The following is a 16553-nucleotide window of genomic DNA, read 5'->3' as shown; positions in this document are numbered from 1 at the left end:
GGCTTTACTCTGGGCAATTAATTTGACAAAAGGCTTTAACCTGGCTTGAGTGTAATCCTCATAATTTGCCAGATCATCCATAATACCATATAATACACCAGTACTTGCATTGGTGTTGGCAAATTCAGCCAAATACTTTCTATTTGGCGTTTGACTTGCTCATACTTGTTGCAACTTGCAAGTAGGTTTCTAGTTCAATATGTTCAACTGGAGTTTGTTGTGACAGATCATGGCATTTATTAATCTGTCTTGTTAAGTGACCCTTAAGTCGTTTTGGGTCCTTTTCAGTTTTGTTTCTAGATCAGCTGTGTTGACTGCTTGGTTGGAATTTACAGGGCCTATTATATTGTTACTAATGTAACTAGGGTACTTGCTTATAATCTTGAGCAATTACTAACGATAGTAGCCAAGGGTCAGTTTTATAGCACCAGACTAAAATACTACCTCCTTCGAGGTTATTGTACATTAACCCGTAGGCTGCTCAGCCTTAGGGGTCAAGAAGCGAAAAATATTTGAATTATGTAAAAATTACTTATAAATGTTAAACAAATCTCTAAATTATTATCTTCAGTGTCGTGAAAGTTTCATTAAAATATTTTCAGAAATTTATTTTAGACGAATTTTTTAAACCGAAGAACGTTTTGTTGATAAGGGGAACAGCTCCTAATAACAGGAACTGAAGAATAATGCAGTAATAAAGAGATACAAGCACCTGTCCGACGCACAAATAAGAAGAAAAATAGTTAGAAGTTTCCATAAGGAGGATATGCAGCTGGTGCCATTATATCATTGCTACGTAATACTTAACAACACACATAGTAAGGAGTAAGTATGTTATTTTGCTCTATTTTATATGATGTATTTATATGATGTTATACATCATATAAATACATTGCCCAATGTTAATATCTGTTACTTGCACCAATGTCCCCAAATATTTATTTTTAGGGGAAATTTCTTTTTTCTTTTTTTTTCTCCTTTGTTTATTATCAAATTTTGGTGTAACTTCTACATCCTGGAGAGTGTATAACCGTCCCTACCTGTGTGAAGATAAAATTAAATTGGTCAACAAATAAATCAGTTACAACTTGCAGAACTTGTATTTTTTTTTGGCTTACTTTTTCACAGATTTCAAGTTCAGTTTTCTTTGCCTCTTTTGGTGGTTTCGATGATTAGGGACAAGATCAGGGCTTTTCACTTACATAAAGTAGACCCTAAATATATCCCCTATATCATTTTAATTATTATAATTACCTTTATATTTTGTTTTTTTTTGTTATTTTTTCTTGACATCATTTCAACACATATTGGCCGACAACTTTCACATATTTGAGTATGAATGTTAAACAATGCTTATTAAAACATACAAGAAAATTAATGAATACTACATTATTCATTGTCGATAACTTCGACTTCATTTATCACTATAACTAGAGTTTCAACTGTAATAAGCATAAAAATATCGAGTCTCTGATCTATTCTAACCATATTTACATATATAGTGCACAGTTGTCTGTTCAACAATCCCATTTGAATTGATTTTTCATGAACCTAAACTTAATCTAAACACATATTGACCTATAACTTTCTTATACTCGAGTACAAATCCCAAGAAATGTTTACTAAAACATTCAAGAAAATTCTTTAATTAGAAATACCATATTAATTTTCAATAATTTCAACTTCAATTATCTCTAAAACCGGGATTTCAAATATGAGACCTGATACAAATTTAAGCTTCTGTCCGATTCCCACTATATTTACACTCTATGTGCAAAGTTCCTAATTCTAAGGCATCCATATACCTTAGCATTATTCGAATTATTCATTTTCAATAACTTCAACTTCAATTATCTCTAAAACAGGAATTTTAAATTTGAGACCTGATAAAAAATTCAGTTTCTGACCGATTCTCACCATGTGTCTTTACATCTAGAGGTTATCTAGAGATGATTTCGGGGCTTTAGTGTCCCCGCGGCCCGGTCCTCGACCAGGCCTCCACCCCCAGGAAGCAGCCCGTGACAGCTGACTAACACCCAGGTACCTATTTACTGCTAGGTAACAGGGGCATAGGGTGAAAGAAACTCTGCCCATTGTTTCTCGCCGGTGCCTGGGATCGAACCCAGGACCACAGGATCACAAGTCCAGCGTGCTGTCCGCTCGGCCGACCGGCTCCCTACTCCCTACCATATTTACATTACTTCCCCCCTCCCCAAAAAAAAATATATATGTAGGGATACGTTAGGGATAACTGTATAACAGACACTGTGCTCCTTAACTGTCTAATAGTAGGACCGACATATATATGAATGAGATTGGGTGGATATAAATAGGAGCTGCCTCATATGGGCCAACAGACCTTCTGTAATTACCTTCATTCTTATGTTCTTCTAACAAACATATATATTGCGGTAACTATTGCCCATATAAAAGTAATAAGGCCTTAATATGGTCCTCATTCACTAATACAACCTAAAGAGACAAAGATAATAGAATTTGAAATTTGTATGTATATCTGGCCCAAAAAATTAGTCCCAAATTCAGCCACCTGTGGCTGATTAGCATGTTGACCAATTTCGTTACAACTTCACATGCTTAGTGACAGATATGCGTTCTCCAAGATGTAGAAGTCACAATAAAATCCGAATTGAAACAAAGGAGAGAGAAAAAAAAAGTGGTTGTCAGTTTTTCATACAAAGGGACATAAGAATATTGCCATTGGGCAATGTATTTAAATGATATATAATAAAATACAGCATAATAACATACTAACTCATTATTATGTGTAAAATCTGGCCCTCCAGGGGGCACCAGCTGCCTATCCACTTTGTATGCCCTCCTTACTACTACTTGTCTTCTTTGTGTGTCGAACAGGTGATTGCATCTCTTTATCCCTGATTACCAGTAAATAGAAGGTGTGTCCCTGTAGGAGTACTGCAAGTTAGCCTTTCTTTATCATGTTTAGTTGGTACAGAGACACTCATTAATACTAAACGTTGAAATGATTATAGGTAAATATATAAAATATGAAAATAATTATTGATACACAACACAACTTGTGCTGGTATTGATCCCACCAGATATAAGGGCCTGCATAATTAATTAATGGTGCTAGATTGTTCAATATTTAGTACAACACTAGGCTATGGTAATATAAATGGGACTATGTTGATCAGTATTTAGTTCAACACTAGTCAATGGTAACATCCTTCCCTAAAGAAGGTTGGGATCTAGCTACTAGAATATTGTGTAATAGACACAGAGTGCAATATATTTTAATTGGAGTTTTAGTTTATATTTTAAACACTTCTCTTCTTAGATAAATTATATACACAATTGTTGTTGGTAGCCTCTCATTAACCACCGGTGTTATTTTGGTAGTAATAATTATTTTATTAGTGACCTTTCGCGAATTTAACACCACAATCTAGTAGATAAACTCTGTAAAAATAAAGCCACAATTTGGTTTTATTTAATTTATGTGATAAAACTCCATGGGTATCACATTCCACGAATTTGGTGGATAAGCTCCCTGAAACGGCTGTGAGTCTAGGCTACTGACCAGTCTATGACTGGTGATATGTGTTTAATATATTATTGATTTATTGCACTGGTTTATTTAATTTGATGGACCAGTGTGATCTAGGATCATTAAGTACCCATCTAGGTTCAAAGGCTTGTAAATTATATTTGTTGCTCAAGATCCAATAATTTCTGTATTTGATGCACCAGTGTAGCATTTCTGGTTCATCCAGTTCGAAGGTCCATAAATTATTTGGGGGAAATCTACCTGTAATTGATTTGATTAATAACTTTAAAATTAAATAATTATATATATTACATTTCAGCAGAGTGCATTTTATAACTTTTTTCACCAGTAAACTTTCCTTCACACATTTTGGGGGTTTTATATTTAAATCTTACCATAATTAAACGGTAGACTTAATCAATAACCCCTGGGAGGCGCTTGCCATAATAGCCTTCAACACCACCAGGTGCAAGAAATTATATTATTAAAAATTTTTGTTTCATCATATAAAAATGTTCATTTGTGTTCCCTGATCATGGGAAAATCAAAATCAAATCGTAAGTGACATATTTTGGCTGCAATAAAGCGGGAAAGTCTGGCAAAATTAAAGCGTTGACAGAGTAAGTGTCCTCTGACAGTCTTCTCCACCTCGCGGCAGGCAGCAGTTGACACAAAGACATTATTACCTAATTATTTCGACCCGTTCTCGCACTTGCGTATAGTCAATATTGGCATATTTAATAAGTGCATATGTGACATACTAATTGATTGTAAATATTTTAGTTTACCTTGAAAAGCTTCATAGAAAACACCGACCTCACCTAACCTCCTTATTATGTTAAGATAAGCATCTTATTGCTTCTTAATTATAATTATTACATAACCTATACCATTGATAGGTTAAGTAATACTTGTAAATAAGAAGCAATAAGATGAATATCTTAAAGAAGGTTAGGTGAGGTTGGTGTTTTCTATGAAGCTTTTCAAGGTAAACTAAAATATTCACAATCAATTAGTATGTCACATATGCACTTATTAAATAATCCAATATTGACTGTAAGCTAGTGCAAGAACGTGTTGATTATTTCAATGTCTCGGATTTTTTCTCATTTTTTGCAATAATATAATTCAATAGTGTGTGGTGTGTTATATTTATATAATAAAATGTGTAAACCAAATGTACTACTAATCTGGTATGGTGTCCAAACAATATAGTGGCCGCCAATACCACAGCCAGCAGACCATGCTACCTCACTCACCAAAAATCCTCCTCCCAGTATACTGTTTGTGCTGTTAATACGCTATATACACACACACACACACACACACACACACGTTAGTATACGTATCTGCATGTTTTATTCAACATAATTGTACAAGAAAACTGGTATGATGTCCAATCAACATAGTGGCCACAAGAATCTGCATGACAAGTGACACAGCAGACGACAGCCTCACTCCCTCCCACTAACACGTCCCTCACCAAAATGTCTCCTCCCAGCATATCCTTTTGCTGTTATTATACTATATATATATATATATATATATATATATATATATATATATATATATATATATATATATATATATATATATATATATATATATATATATATATATATATATATATATATATATATATATATATATATATATATATATATATATGACAATGTCAGACCACGGAGGAAAAATGAAACAGGAAATTTCCTTAAGTACTTTCGTATATTAAATATATCTTCAGAAGGTGAAGAAGATGTCACCTTCTGAAGATGTATTTAATATACGAAAGTACTTAAGGAAATTTCCTGTTTCATTTTTCCTCCGTGGTCTGACATTGTCACATTCTTAATCACGTGTTTATTTTCGTGATATATATATATATATATATATATATATATATATATATATATATATATATATATATATATATATATATATATATATATATATATATATATATATATATATATATATATATATATTAGTATATTTTGGTAGCAGTCTTTCCTGTAGACATATATTATTAAATATGACCGAAAAAGTAAGATTAATAATTCTAACACGAATTTTCTCAATCTTTCGTACATTACGCTTCACTGTTGGAGGTAAATAAAAAATCACTTCTCCAAAATTCATTTTTTATTTCTAGTCTGACGCGACACGGGCGCGTTTCGTAAAACTTATTACATTTTCAAAGACTTCACAAATACACAACTGATTAGAACTTACGTCTCTCTGATATTATATCTACATTTGAGTGAGGTGGGAAGGGTGATGTGGCATTAACACAAGACAGAACAGGAGGGGATATTAATAGGGAATTAAAAGTATCAACACAAGACAGAACAGAAACAATGGGTATTGAATAGAAGTGTTTGTAGAAAGCCTATTGGTCCATATTTCTTGATGCTTCTATATTGGAGCGGAGTCTTGAGGTGGGTAGAATATAGTTGTGCAATAATTGGCTGTTGATTGCTGGTGTTGACTTCTTGATGTGTAGTGCCTCGCAAACGTCAAGCCGCCTGCTATCGCTGTATCTATCGATGATTTCTGTGTTGTTTACTAGGATTTCTCTGGCGATGGTTTGGTTATGGGAAGAGATTATATGTTCCTTAATGGAGCCCTGTTGCTTATGCATCGTTAAACGCCTAGAAAGAGATGTTGTTGTCTTGCCTATATACTGGGTTTTTTGGAGCTTACAGTCCCCAAGTGGGCATTTGAAGGCATAGACGACGTTAGTCTCTTTTAAAGCGTTCTGTTTTGTGTCTGGAGAGTTTCTCATGAGTAGGCTGGCCGTTTTTCTGGTTTTATAGTAAATCGTCAGTTGTATCCTCTGATTTTTGTCTGTAGGGATAACGTTTCTATTAACAATATCTTTCAGGACCCTTTCCTCCGTTTTATGAGCTGTGGAAAAGAAGTTCCTGTAAAATAGTCTAATAGGGGGTATAGGTGTTGTGTTAGTTGTCTCTTCAGAGGGTGCATGGCTTTTCACTTTCCTTCTTATGATGTCTTCGATGAAACCATTGGAGAAGCCGTTATTGACTAGGACCTGCCTTACCCTACAGAGTTCTTCGTCGACTTGCTTCCATTCTGAGCTGTGGCTGAGAGCACGGTCGACGTATGCGTTAACAACACTCCTCTTGTACCTGTCGGGGCAGTCGCTGTTGGCATTTAGGCACATTCCTATGTTTGTTTCCTTAGTGTAGACTGCAGTGTGGAAACCTCCGCCCTTTTCCATGACTGTTACATCTAGAAAAGGCAGCTTCCCATCCTTTTCCGTCTCGTAAGTGAAACGCAGCACGGAACTCTGCTCAAATGCCTCCTTCAGCTCCTGCAGATGTCTGACATCAGGTACCTGTGTAAAAATGTCGTCAACATACCTGCAGTATATGGCCGGTTTCAAGTTCATGTCGACTAAGACTTTTTGCTCGATGGTACCCATGTAGAAGTTTGCAAACAGGACACCTAGGGGAGAACCCATGGCGACCCCATCTACTTGCTTATACATGTGCCCATCCGGGCTTAAGAAGGGTGCCTCTTTAGTACAAGCTTGGAGTAGTTTCCTCAGAATACTTTCTGGCATGTCAAGAGGAGTACAGGCTGGATCACGATACACTCTGTCGGCTATCATTCCGATTGTCTCGTCCACAGGTACGTTGGTAAACAGCGATTCTACGTCCAACGAGGCTCTTATCCCTGTGGCCCGTGTGCCCCGCAGTAAGTCCACAAATTCCTTTGGAGACTTCAGGCTGAAGGCGCAAGGAACATAAGGAGTCAGCAGGCCGTTGAGTCTTTGAAAATGTAATAAGTTTTACGAAACGCGCCCGTGTCGCGTCAGACTAGAAATAAAAAATGAATTTTGGAGAAGTGATTTTTGATTTACCTCCAACAGTGAAGCGTAATGTACGAAAGATTGAGAAAATTCGTGTTAGAATTATTAATCTTACTTTTTCGGTCATATTTAATAATATGTATATATATATATATATATATATATATATATATATATATATATATATATATATATATATATATATATATATACTAACATCCCTAATCCGTAAGTTAACATCCCTAAACGGTGGACAGCTAAAAATCCCTCGTCCTAAAGATGGCTACTTTAACCTGACTTCTTATGATCTTACCCAGGACCAACGAGACCTCTTAAATCTTGGTCTAAATTGTCAATTCTTATCTAAACCAAAGATGCATCAAAAACGCCTGGAAATCGAAATGCTTCTGGACGATATCCATAAGCTAGAAGACAACAAAAAAGTCATCACCACTGACACACTTCAAGCTGAACTGCTTGCAGAAGCAGGGAAAAAACGAGGAACATATTCATCTACAATCTTAACCCCACGACTCAAAGAAGCAGCGAAACAACTAAAAAATCTGAAAGACGTAACAATAAGAAAAGCCGACAAAACAGCAGCATATGTATTGATTCCTACCCATGAATACATGAACAAAATTAGCGACATCCTAAGTGACGACTCCAAATTTCAACGAATCACGAGGAACCCCGTAGAAGACCTTAAGCGGAAAGTAAACAAAACAATTACAGCAATCAACGCAAAGAAAGGTAGTGTGCATTTCAATAAACTTCAAGGCGACTATGGCTTAGGTTATGCCTACGGCAATGTTAAGACGCATAAACCAGGTAACCCACTACGCCCTATAATCAGCCAAATACCAACCCCAACTTATCACCTGGCAAAGAAACTCAATGAACTCCTAACTCCATACACTCCAAGTAAGTTTAGTCTACAATCATCAGCAGATTTCCTAGAATTGATCAAATCTACCCAGCCCGATGGAATCATCGCTTCCCTGGACGTTGAATCCCTTTTTACCAACGTCCCAGTCGACACAACCATAGGAATGATACTGGACAGAGTATACAGAGACGATAGCACCCCCAAATTAGACATACCTGAGCCACACTTGAAAAGTCTTCTCGAAGCATGTACAAAGGAAGCCCCTTTCATCAGTCCACAAGGAGACATGTATTTACAAATAGACGGAGTAGCAATGGGTTCCCCCTTAGGAGTTTTATTTGCTAATTTTTATATGGGAACCATCGAAGATAGGGTCTTCAGTAGCAGACAAAAACCAACTGTATACTGCCGTTATGTAGATGACATATTCGTAATAGTAAAAGACTCAGATGAACTAATTGACCTAAAAAGACACCTAGAGAGAGAGTCAGTACTCCGATTTACACATGAAAATAGTGAAAATAACAGTCTGCCATTCTTGGATGTACTAATAACAAAAACAGGAACCTCTTTAAGCACCAACGTATATACCAAGCCCACCTACATAGGATTATGCCTGAACGGTAGAAGTGAGTGCCCCCAAAGATACAAAGCCAGTGTTCTCAATGCTTATATTCGTCGAGCGCTTACCCACTGCTCTGAATGGAGCAACGTGAGTAGAGAGTTTGAAAGAGTAACTCAGGTATTGGTGAACAACGGATATAGCAACGCGGAAATAAACGCTGCTATAAGAAGACACTTGGACCGTTGGTATAATTCAGAACCTAGAACAGAAACCACAACACCCCCAATAAAATTGTATTACAAATCAACCATGCACAGTGAACATATAAAAGAGGAAAGAATAATGAAAGAAATAATCCGTAAAGGAGTAAAAAGCACTACTCCTAACCAAAACATAAACCTGATAATATTCTACAAAACCAAGAAGACTTCCGAACTCCTTATCAAAAACAGCCCGAAGCCGACGGAGAACCCTCTACAGCAGTCAAGCGTTGTATACATGTACACTTGCCCCCACGAAGGATGTAACCTTCAATGTAAGTACATAGGTATGGCGTCGACCAAGCTGACGAGGCGTTTGACATGCCATCTTCAATCTGGTGGCCCTAGGAATCACATGAGACAAGCCCATGACATTACTCTAACAAGAGAAATGTTGAACAAGAATACTTGCATAATAGACAAAACCCAAGATTCAAGAAGATTACAAATTCTTGAGGCAATTCACATAAGAATAGAGCGACCTACCATGAACACCCAAATCACGGAACTATTTACTCTACCCACCATGAGAGTAAGGACAAGACAAGAACATATCGATGCCAACACAGAAGACAATGTCCAACATAACAGGCCAATTACACTGGATTAATCTTTGTGTTTAGATAGGAGATGCCTCGTATGGGCTAATAAGCCTTCTGCAGCCCCTATGTTTATCCCTTATGTATCCCCCCATGTTTTCACCTTCATTGTATTATCACCTGACCTAATGCGGGTATAAAATCAACTAGTATTGTAAGATCTGTTCACTTGAGAATGAACCATAGAGTTCGAAACGTCGTGCAAATTATACAAATAAGTGTAATACACTCTATAGTAAATCACTTCTTTCCTTCTCCTTAAAAGTACGAAAATGAGTTTTGGAGAACTCCTATTTCAATTAAGCCCTGATGCTAAGAAAATAGTTAGAGGGATAGAAGCCCTAAACCAGAAAATAATAAATACAGAATATGCGGTCATATTCAATGAAACATGTTTGAAAGAAAACCTGCTGCCAGTATACACCAATATATATATATATATATATATATATATATATATATATAGATATAAGCATTTGTGTTCACCATAGTGAACCACAAAACTGGAATGGTGAGTGCAAACAACAAGAATGAACTGCCAGACCCAGCAAGCAGACGCTACCTCCCTCACTCCTTCATCACTTTATTCGCCAGCATTCCTCCTCCCACAATACTGTTTGGGCATTAATTAAACTATATCTACACGTTTAATAAGTATCTTAATCTTTTATACACCATAATTATACAACTAGGCTGGTATGGTGTCCAATCAGCATAGTGGCCACAATACATGGCATGACATGTAACACACCAGCCAGCATTTGTCACCTGATGCGATGCGGGATCACGAAGAGTCATGCGAAGTTAAACAAACATTGAAATTTTACCCTGAAGGTCATAAAATCAAGTTCAAAATTATGGTCGTGCTTATGGTCCCTCTCACACGGCATAATATGATTTCGAGTGCTTGTTGGACCCCTCCAATCCCCAACGTATGATCGAGAAGTGTCACAAAGCCGTGGCATATGCTTTTATCATCATCAACAGGGAATTGGAGGTGGCAGAGAAATTGACGTATATGGGGGATGACCCTGTAAATCATTTCATAGATACTTTGGAGAAAGCATGGAAGAGAATCAAATCTACCATGCCTAAATACAAAATATCTATGACACGTGAACATTGGCAAGCCTATAGACGTCAAACCACATGTGAAATGTGTTATAGACCATTTAAATCAGATAAAGACAAGCACCGTCATCATGATCATGCTATCGAATTTAATAATTATCTAGCTGCCTATTGCCGCAGGTGTAACATGTTGTGCAGAAATTCTTATAAATATTTGTATACATTCTCTCACAACGCTGCTTATGACCTCGGGGTAATTTTAAATGAATTGTCCAACCTCCCTAACCGTGAAATTGATATTGCCTCCAAAGATGGATTTAAGTTCATGAAAGTGGATATTGGTAAACTTCGGTTTATGGATAGTCTGGCTTTACTAAATGGTGGGCTGGAAAAACTAGCTAAAGAACATATCAAGGAAGGTAAACCCACCACTTACACCTCAGTTATGCTAGATGACGTCCCTCCAGCCGCCCACCATTTATTAAAGACAGGCAAACAGGTCTTCTGCTATGACTATATTTCATCTTTGGAGAAATTAAATGAACCAGCTCTTCCTCCTCCCGAAGCCTTTTTCAATAGTTTAAAACACGAGGCCATAAACGAGACCGATAAAAAACAGGCTAAAGAGGTCTTTAGATCAGCAGAATGCAAGACCATTGGGGATTACTTAAAGGTCTATTTGAAAGTAGATACTGGACTATTGTGTGATGTGTTCACTGTATGGCACAAGACCATGCTTGAGCTGTACAAGTTAGATATTACTCAATATGTCTCGTTATCTAGTTTTGCATGGGACGCTTTCTTGTTTAAGAGTCAAGTTGTCTTGGACTCTATTTCTGATCCCCATTTGTACGATGTATTGCGCAGAAATCTAAGAGGCGGATTTACCTCTGTTGTGCGGCAACACACAAGTGTACAAAATGAGCATACAGGTGCTGATCCTTCTAGCACTGATAAATATATTCTTTATTTGGATTTCAATGGCTTATACGCCACCTGTATGACAGAACTGCTTCCTCAAGGCGGGATCCGTAAATTATCTGCTGCCGAATGCAATGATTGGCTCCAACAGGGATTGGAAAATATTGCTTGTGATGGGGATAAAGGGTATTGGGTCATGTGTAATACCAAGCATGTCGCACCTGAGGTGGCTCGATACACCGATGACTTGCCATTAACCCTGTCGCATGCTAATATTTCAACTGATCTTCTGTCCGATTATAGCAAACACATTTTAAATACCGAAGATCGCAAACTCCCCAAGAAAAACAATAAATTAATTGCTTCACATCTCCCCCAAAAAGATTACTTGGTCAGTTTAGATTTGCTTCAGATGCTGATGAAATTGGGATTAAAAGTAGCTAAGGTAAATGCAGTTTATGAATTCCAACAAAGCAAGTACCTTAAGGAATCTGTCGAAACAAATGCTCGTGAACGTGCAAATACACCTTGCGCCATTAAGGGTAAAGCTTTCAAGCTGGTATCAAATGCAATTTACGGCAAGAGTTTGACAAATGTGAGTAAATATGGCGATCAGCATTATTTAGTTACATCACGAGACAAATTCCAAAAGCATGCACGCAATTCGTTCTTCAAACGGAGCATTTTGTTAAGTGAAGACAGAGTCATTTGCACGGTTAAGAAACAATCACTTAAAGTACAGAGAGTTGGTGGCGGAATACAGAAACCGAGCGGAGGGCGAGGGCTCAGAGTCATCACTGTCTAACTCAGACAGGGAGGACGAACAGCCTAGCCCGTTGAGGAACCGTGGACGGAGAGGTAACGTTAGGGCGGTGGTGGGCGCCCCCGACGGAGCCGATCCCGACATGCCCCCCCCTGACGGGACCCCCCTGGAAGCTGCTTGGAAGGAAACTATGGTCGAATTCCTTGCAGCTATCGCACCCAGGGGCCAGGAAACCGGATGGGGGGAGGAACTCCTCGACGAGGCAATCACTGACCTGGTCAGTGGTAACGGCCATAACGTGGATAGGATCCTCGAGCGCCATGCTCGGGTGGTTACTACAGCCAAAAGATCTGGTGACCACGCACTGCGCCCCCGCCCTGCGCGTCGGCAGAGACCCCCCCCCAACAAACCGTGCCGATCCAACCCAACCTCCGATTGGACGTAAGAGGGAACGAAGGGCACAGTATGTTCTGTGCCAGAGCCTGTACGAGAAGGATCGTTCAAAAGCTGCTGCGCGCGTCCTTTCCGGAGACTGGAAGGTTACCCCCACGGAGGTGGAACCAGCCCGTCTCTTTCCATTCTGGGAAGCACTATTCTCTAGACCCACATCGCCGGACCGCCGCCCAATTCGCGACCGTGATCCGGTTAATCAGCAACTAGGGAACCCAATAACACCAGAGGAAATCCTTGTTGCTCTCAAGGCAAGTAGCAGTGCTGCTCCCGGCCCAGACGGTATCACTATACGTTTACTTAAAGCTATACCAATCAGAGTGTTCGCAAAACTGTTTAATCTGTGGTTGGTAAACGAATCCCTGCCACATCCGTTTCGCAAGAACAAAACGGTGCTTATACCTAAGAAACCTAACCCAGACTCTCCTTCCCATTATCGCCCCATAACGATGTCATCAACGATAGTAAGTCTGTTCCATAAGATTCTGAGCAGCAGACTCTCTGAGGCAGTCAGGATCGACAGGCGGCAGAAGGCATTCATCCCCGTTGACGGATGCCCTGAAAACCTGGTGATCCTGGATGCCCTCCTTGCTGAGGCTCGTGCGCTTAAACACAACACGCACCTGGCGTTTCTGGATATGGAGAAGGCTTTCGATAGCGTCTCCCATCCGGCCATCCACCGGGCCATGAAACGTAAAGGCATTCCAAAGCCTTTAAGGACATATATCATGTCGGGCTATGACAGGTCCTCAACCATTATAACCAGCCAAGGTGAGAAGTCGAAGGACATCCTGATCACTAGGGGGGTGAAACAGGGTGACCCCCTGTCTCCATTTCTTTTCAACCTAATAATTGATGAGGCAATTACTAAGGCTAAAGACCTGGGGCTAGGGGTTGGTCTGGCCGGCGAAAAGGTATCAGCGCTGGCGTTCGCCGACGACCTGGTTGTGGCAGCGGAAACGGCTGCCGGACTACAGACACTCATAACCAGTATTTGCCGCACGCTGCGCGGCTCTGGTCTCAAAGTAAACGCCGCAAAATGCCGGACGCTGAGCATAGCGATCGATGCGCATCGAAAGACATGGCATGTCCCCACCAGGAAGGCATATTATGTCGGAGACGATGCGATCGGTACTATGAGTGTGGCGGACGAGTACAAGTACTTAGGGATACTGATCGGAGCCGGGGGCAGACGCTTATCCTATGGTTCCCTGTTTGAGGACGGCCTGACCAACATCACCAAGGCGCCGCTCAAACCCCAACAGAGGTTATACCTACTGAAGCACCACCTAATCCCCAAGATGAACCACTGCCTTGTCCTCGGACACGTGGCTAAAACGGAGCTGGCGAGGTTGGACCGGCGGCTGCGACACGCCACTCGTGGCTGGCTGCGGCTGCCCCATGACACCCCCAACCACCGTCAAGGACGGTGGTTGGGGGCAGTTTCGTCATCTGGAGTACCACTTCTCCTAATGGCGTCTCACAAGAGGGTGGATGACCTGGCAGAGGTGCTTCAGTATCCCTAGTCCACCGTCAAGGACGGTGGACTAGGGATACCCGACTTTACCACATCGATCCGGCTACAAAAGAACAAGCGGCTCGGGGCGCTGACTGGATCAGCGGACCCAGTGGTGGTGGCAGCGGCTCTCCTACCCGCATTCCAAGCGAGAATGCGCCGGTGGGTAGACCCGACCACGGCCGCTGGAACGCCATCCAGCAGGACGACCGAGTGCGCTAGAAGATGGAAGGCAAAACTGTACAGCATGGTCGACGGCGCCGGCCTCGCTTCCTCTTGTGAGGTCCCATCCTGTCACAAGTGGGTCGCGTCCGGTACCCGTTTGCTAAGCGGAGGAGATTTTGCCCACGCCGTCCAAATTAGGGCAAACGCTGTAGCCTCGCCGTCTAGGGCGGCTAGGGGTAGACCCGAGGCTTCTGGTCTCTGTGACGCTTGTCGGAAACCAGGAACCCTGGGCCACATATCCCAGGCCTGCCATAAGACACACGGGGCTCGGGTGAAACGTCACGACGACATCACCCGGTTCGTAGCTGGCCGATTGCGGCAAAGAGGCTTTGAGGTGGAGCGCGAGGTCCGTATACCAGATGGAGGGACCTTCTGCAAGCCAGATATTATAGCTTGCAAAGGTGATGAGGCCTTCATATTAGACACCCAGGTCTCAGCTGATAACTTCCCACTCTCCCGTCCACATCAGAGCAAGTGCGACAAATACGGCACCCCCGAGATCCTGCAGAAGGTCCGGGAGTATACCGGTAAGCCTACAGTATCCGCCTCCTCAATAACCCTTAATTGGAGAGGTGGATGGTGCAAGGAGAGTGCGCGTGGTCTACAAGGTATGGGTCTCACCAAGAGCGACCTCGAGATTTGCTCCGTGAAGGCCCTGACCTGGACCTATTCTATATACAGAATATGGTCCAAGGCCACGTCAAGGGGCAGGCCTCCCTAGCCCCGGGATCACCGTGCACAGGGTGCATAAGGGTAACTATAGTCACGCTTAGGTGAACCGCAGCCAAGTCAGCTGGTAGCCAACTATCTAAGCAGTTTCGTCATCTGGAGTACCACTTCTCCTAATGGCGTCTCACAAGAGGGTGGATGACCTGGCAGAGCCCGCGAGTAGATAAGGCGGCGACTGGAGGGACCCCATGCGCATACATGATAACCCTCCCGCTCCGGGGCCTAGTTAGGAGCATCCACTGTGTCTAGTTTTCCATGTATGCCGACGTCAAATCATCATCCCTGCCGATTGGGCAGCCTGCTGCTTTGGCCTTCAGCGTTTGTTTGTTCTTTTTTAAATGTTATACTGTGCACCCCTACCTATGTGTGCTGTGTCCCATATAGAAAAAACCAACTACAAAAGAATTTTCCATTAATGTTTTTGTTTATTTTCAGGTTATTATTATGTATTATTAGTATCATCTTAACTCTTGTGGGTGTGATGAGATCTGCCATATATGTTTATTTTGGTTTGTGTGTGTTAGGGTATTAGGTATGCTTAGGGGTCCGTCTCGCCATGCCCTGTGGCTGGGGGGATCGGGCTCCGAAGCTACATAAAAACCCTATACCCCCCCGAAGTGGCAAGGGGAGTTAGGGGACAAAATCAATACACCAACCTATTTGGGGTTCCAGATCTTGCAAATAGCTAAGAGGATCCTATATGATTTTTGATACGATACCGTCAAAGTTCATTATGGAGACAAAGCTAGATTGCTGTATACGGATACAGATTCGTATTTGATTGAATTATGCTGTCCAAATGCTTTTGAGAAATTAAATTAACTGCCTTTGTCTCAGCATATGGATTTCAGTAATTTCCCTCCTGAAAATCCCTATTTCGATGACTCTCGCAAAGGTCAACTGGGTTTGTTAAAATCGGAAGTTGGAGCCAAAATTATCAAGGAACTCATTGCATTGAAGCTTAAAATGTACTCAATTCTCACTCAAGATCAGGTTCAGATCTGTCGTTGTAAAGGAATTCCCACTTATCATCAGTCTAAACTCACTCATGCAGCTTTCCAAAGTGCTTTAGAGTTAAATATTGGGCAGAGGTTCCAATCCAGATCTATTAGGAATGTTAAAGGCCGTATGTGTACCTGTCTCACTACAAAACGTGGATTGTCCGCCTTTGACGATAAACGTTATGTACCGAGTCCTACAC

The 16553-nt window shown here is 40.8% G+C and overlaps 1 protein-coding gene across 1 annotated transcript; it reads left to right on the top strand.

Moving 5' to 3' along the window:
- Positions 1-10611: 10611 nt before the first annotated feature.
- Positions 10612-12474, top strand: LOC138360115 (uncharacterized). The gene has a single exon (XM_069320052.1). The coding sequence runs from the start codon at positions 10612-10614 to the stop codon at positions 12472-12474; it is 1863 nt and encodes a 620-aa protein (XP_069176153.1).
- Positions 12475-16553: the final 4079 nt, after the last annotated feature.

Source organism: Procambarus clarkii, unplaced genomic scaffold (genome assembly GCF_040958095.1).
Source record: "Procambarus clarkii isolate CNS0578487 unplaced genomic scaffold, FALCON_Pclarkii_2.0 HiC_scaffold_95, whole genome shotgun sequence".
In the NCBI taxonomy this organism is placed as follows: domain Eukaryota; kingdom Metazoa; phylum Arthropoda; class Malacostraca; order Decapoda; family Cambaridae; genus Procambarus; species Procambarus clarkii.
This window is presented reverse-complemented; position numbering and strand designations above follow the sequence as displayed.

Excerpts from the sequence above, each read along its gene's own strand:
- LOC138360115 (XM_069320052.1), top strand. The coding sequence starts at position 10,612 with ATGATCGAGAAGTGTCACAAAGCCGTGGCATATGCTTTTATCATCATC.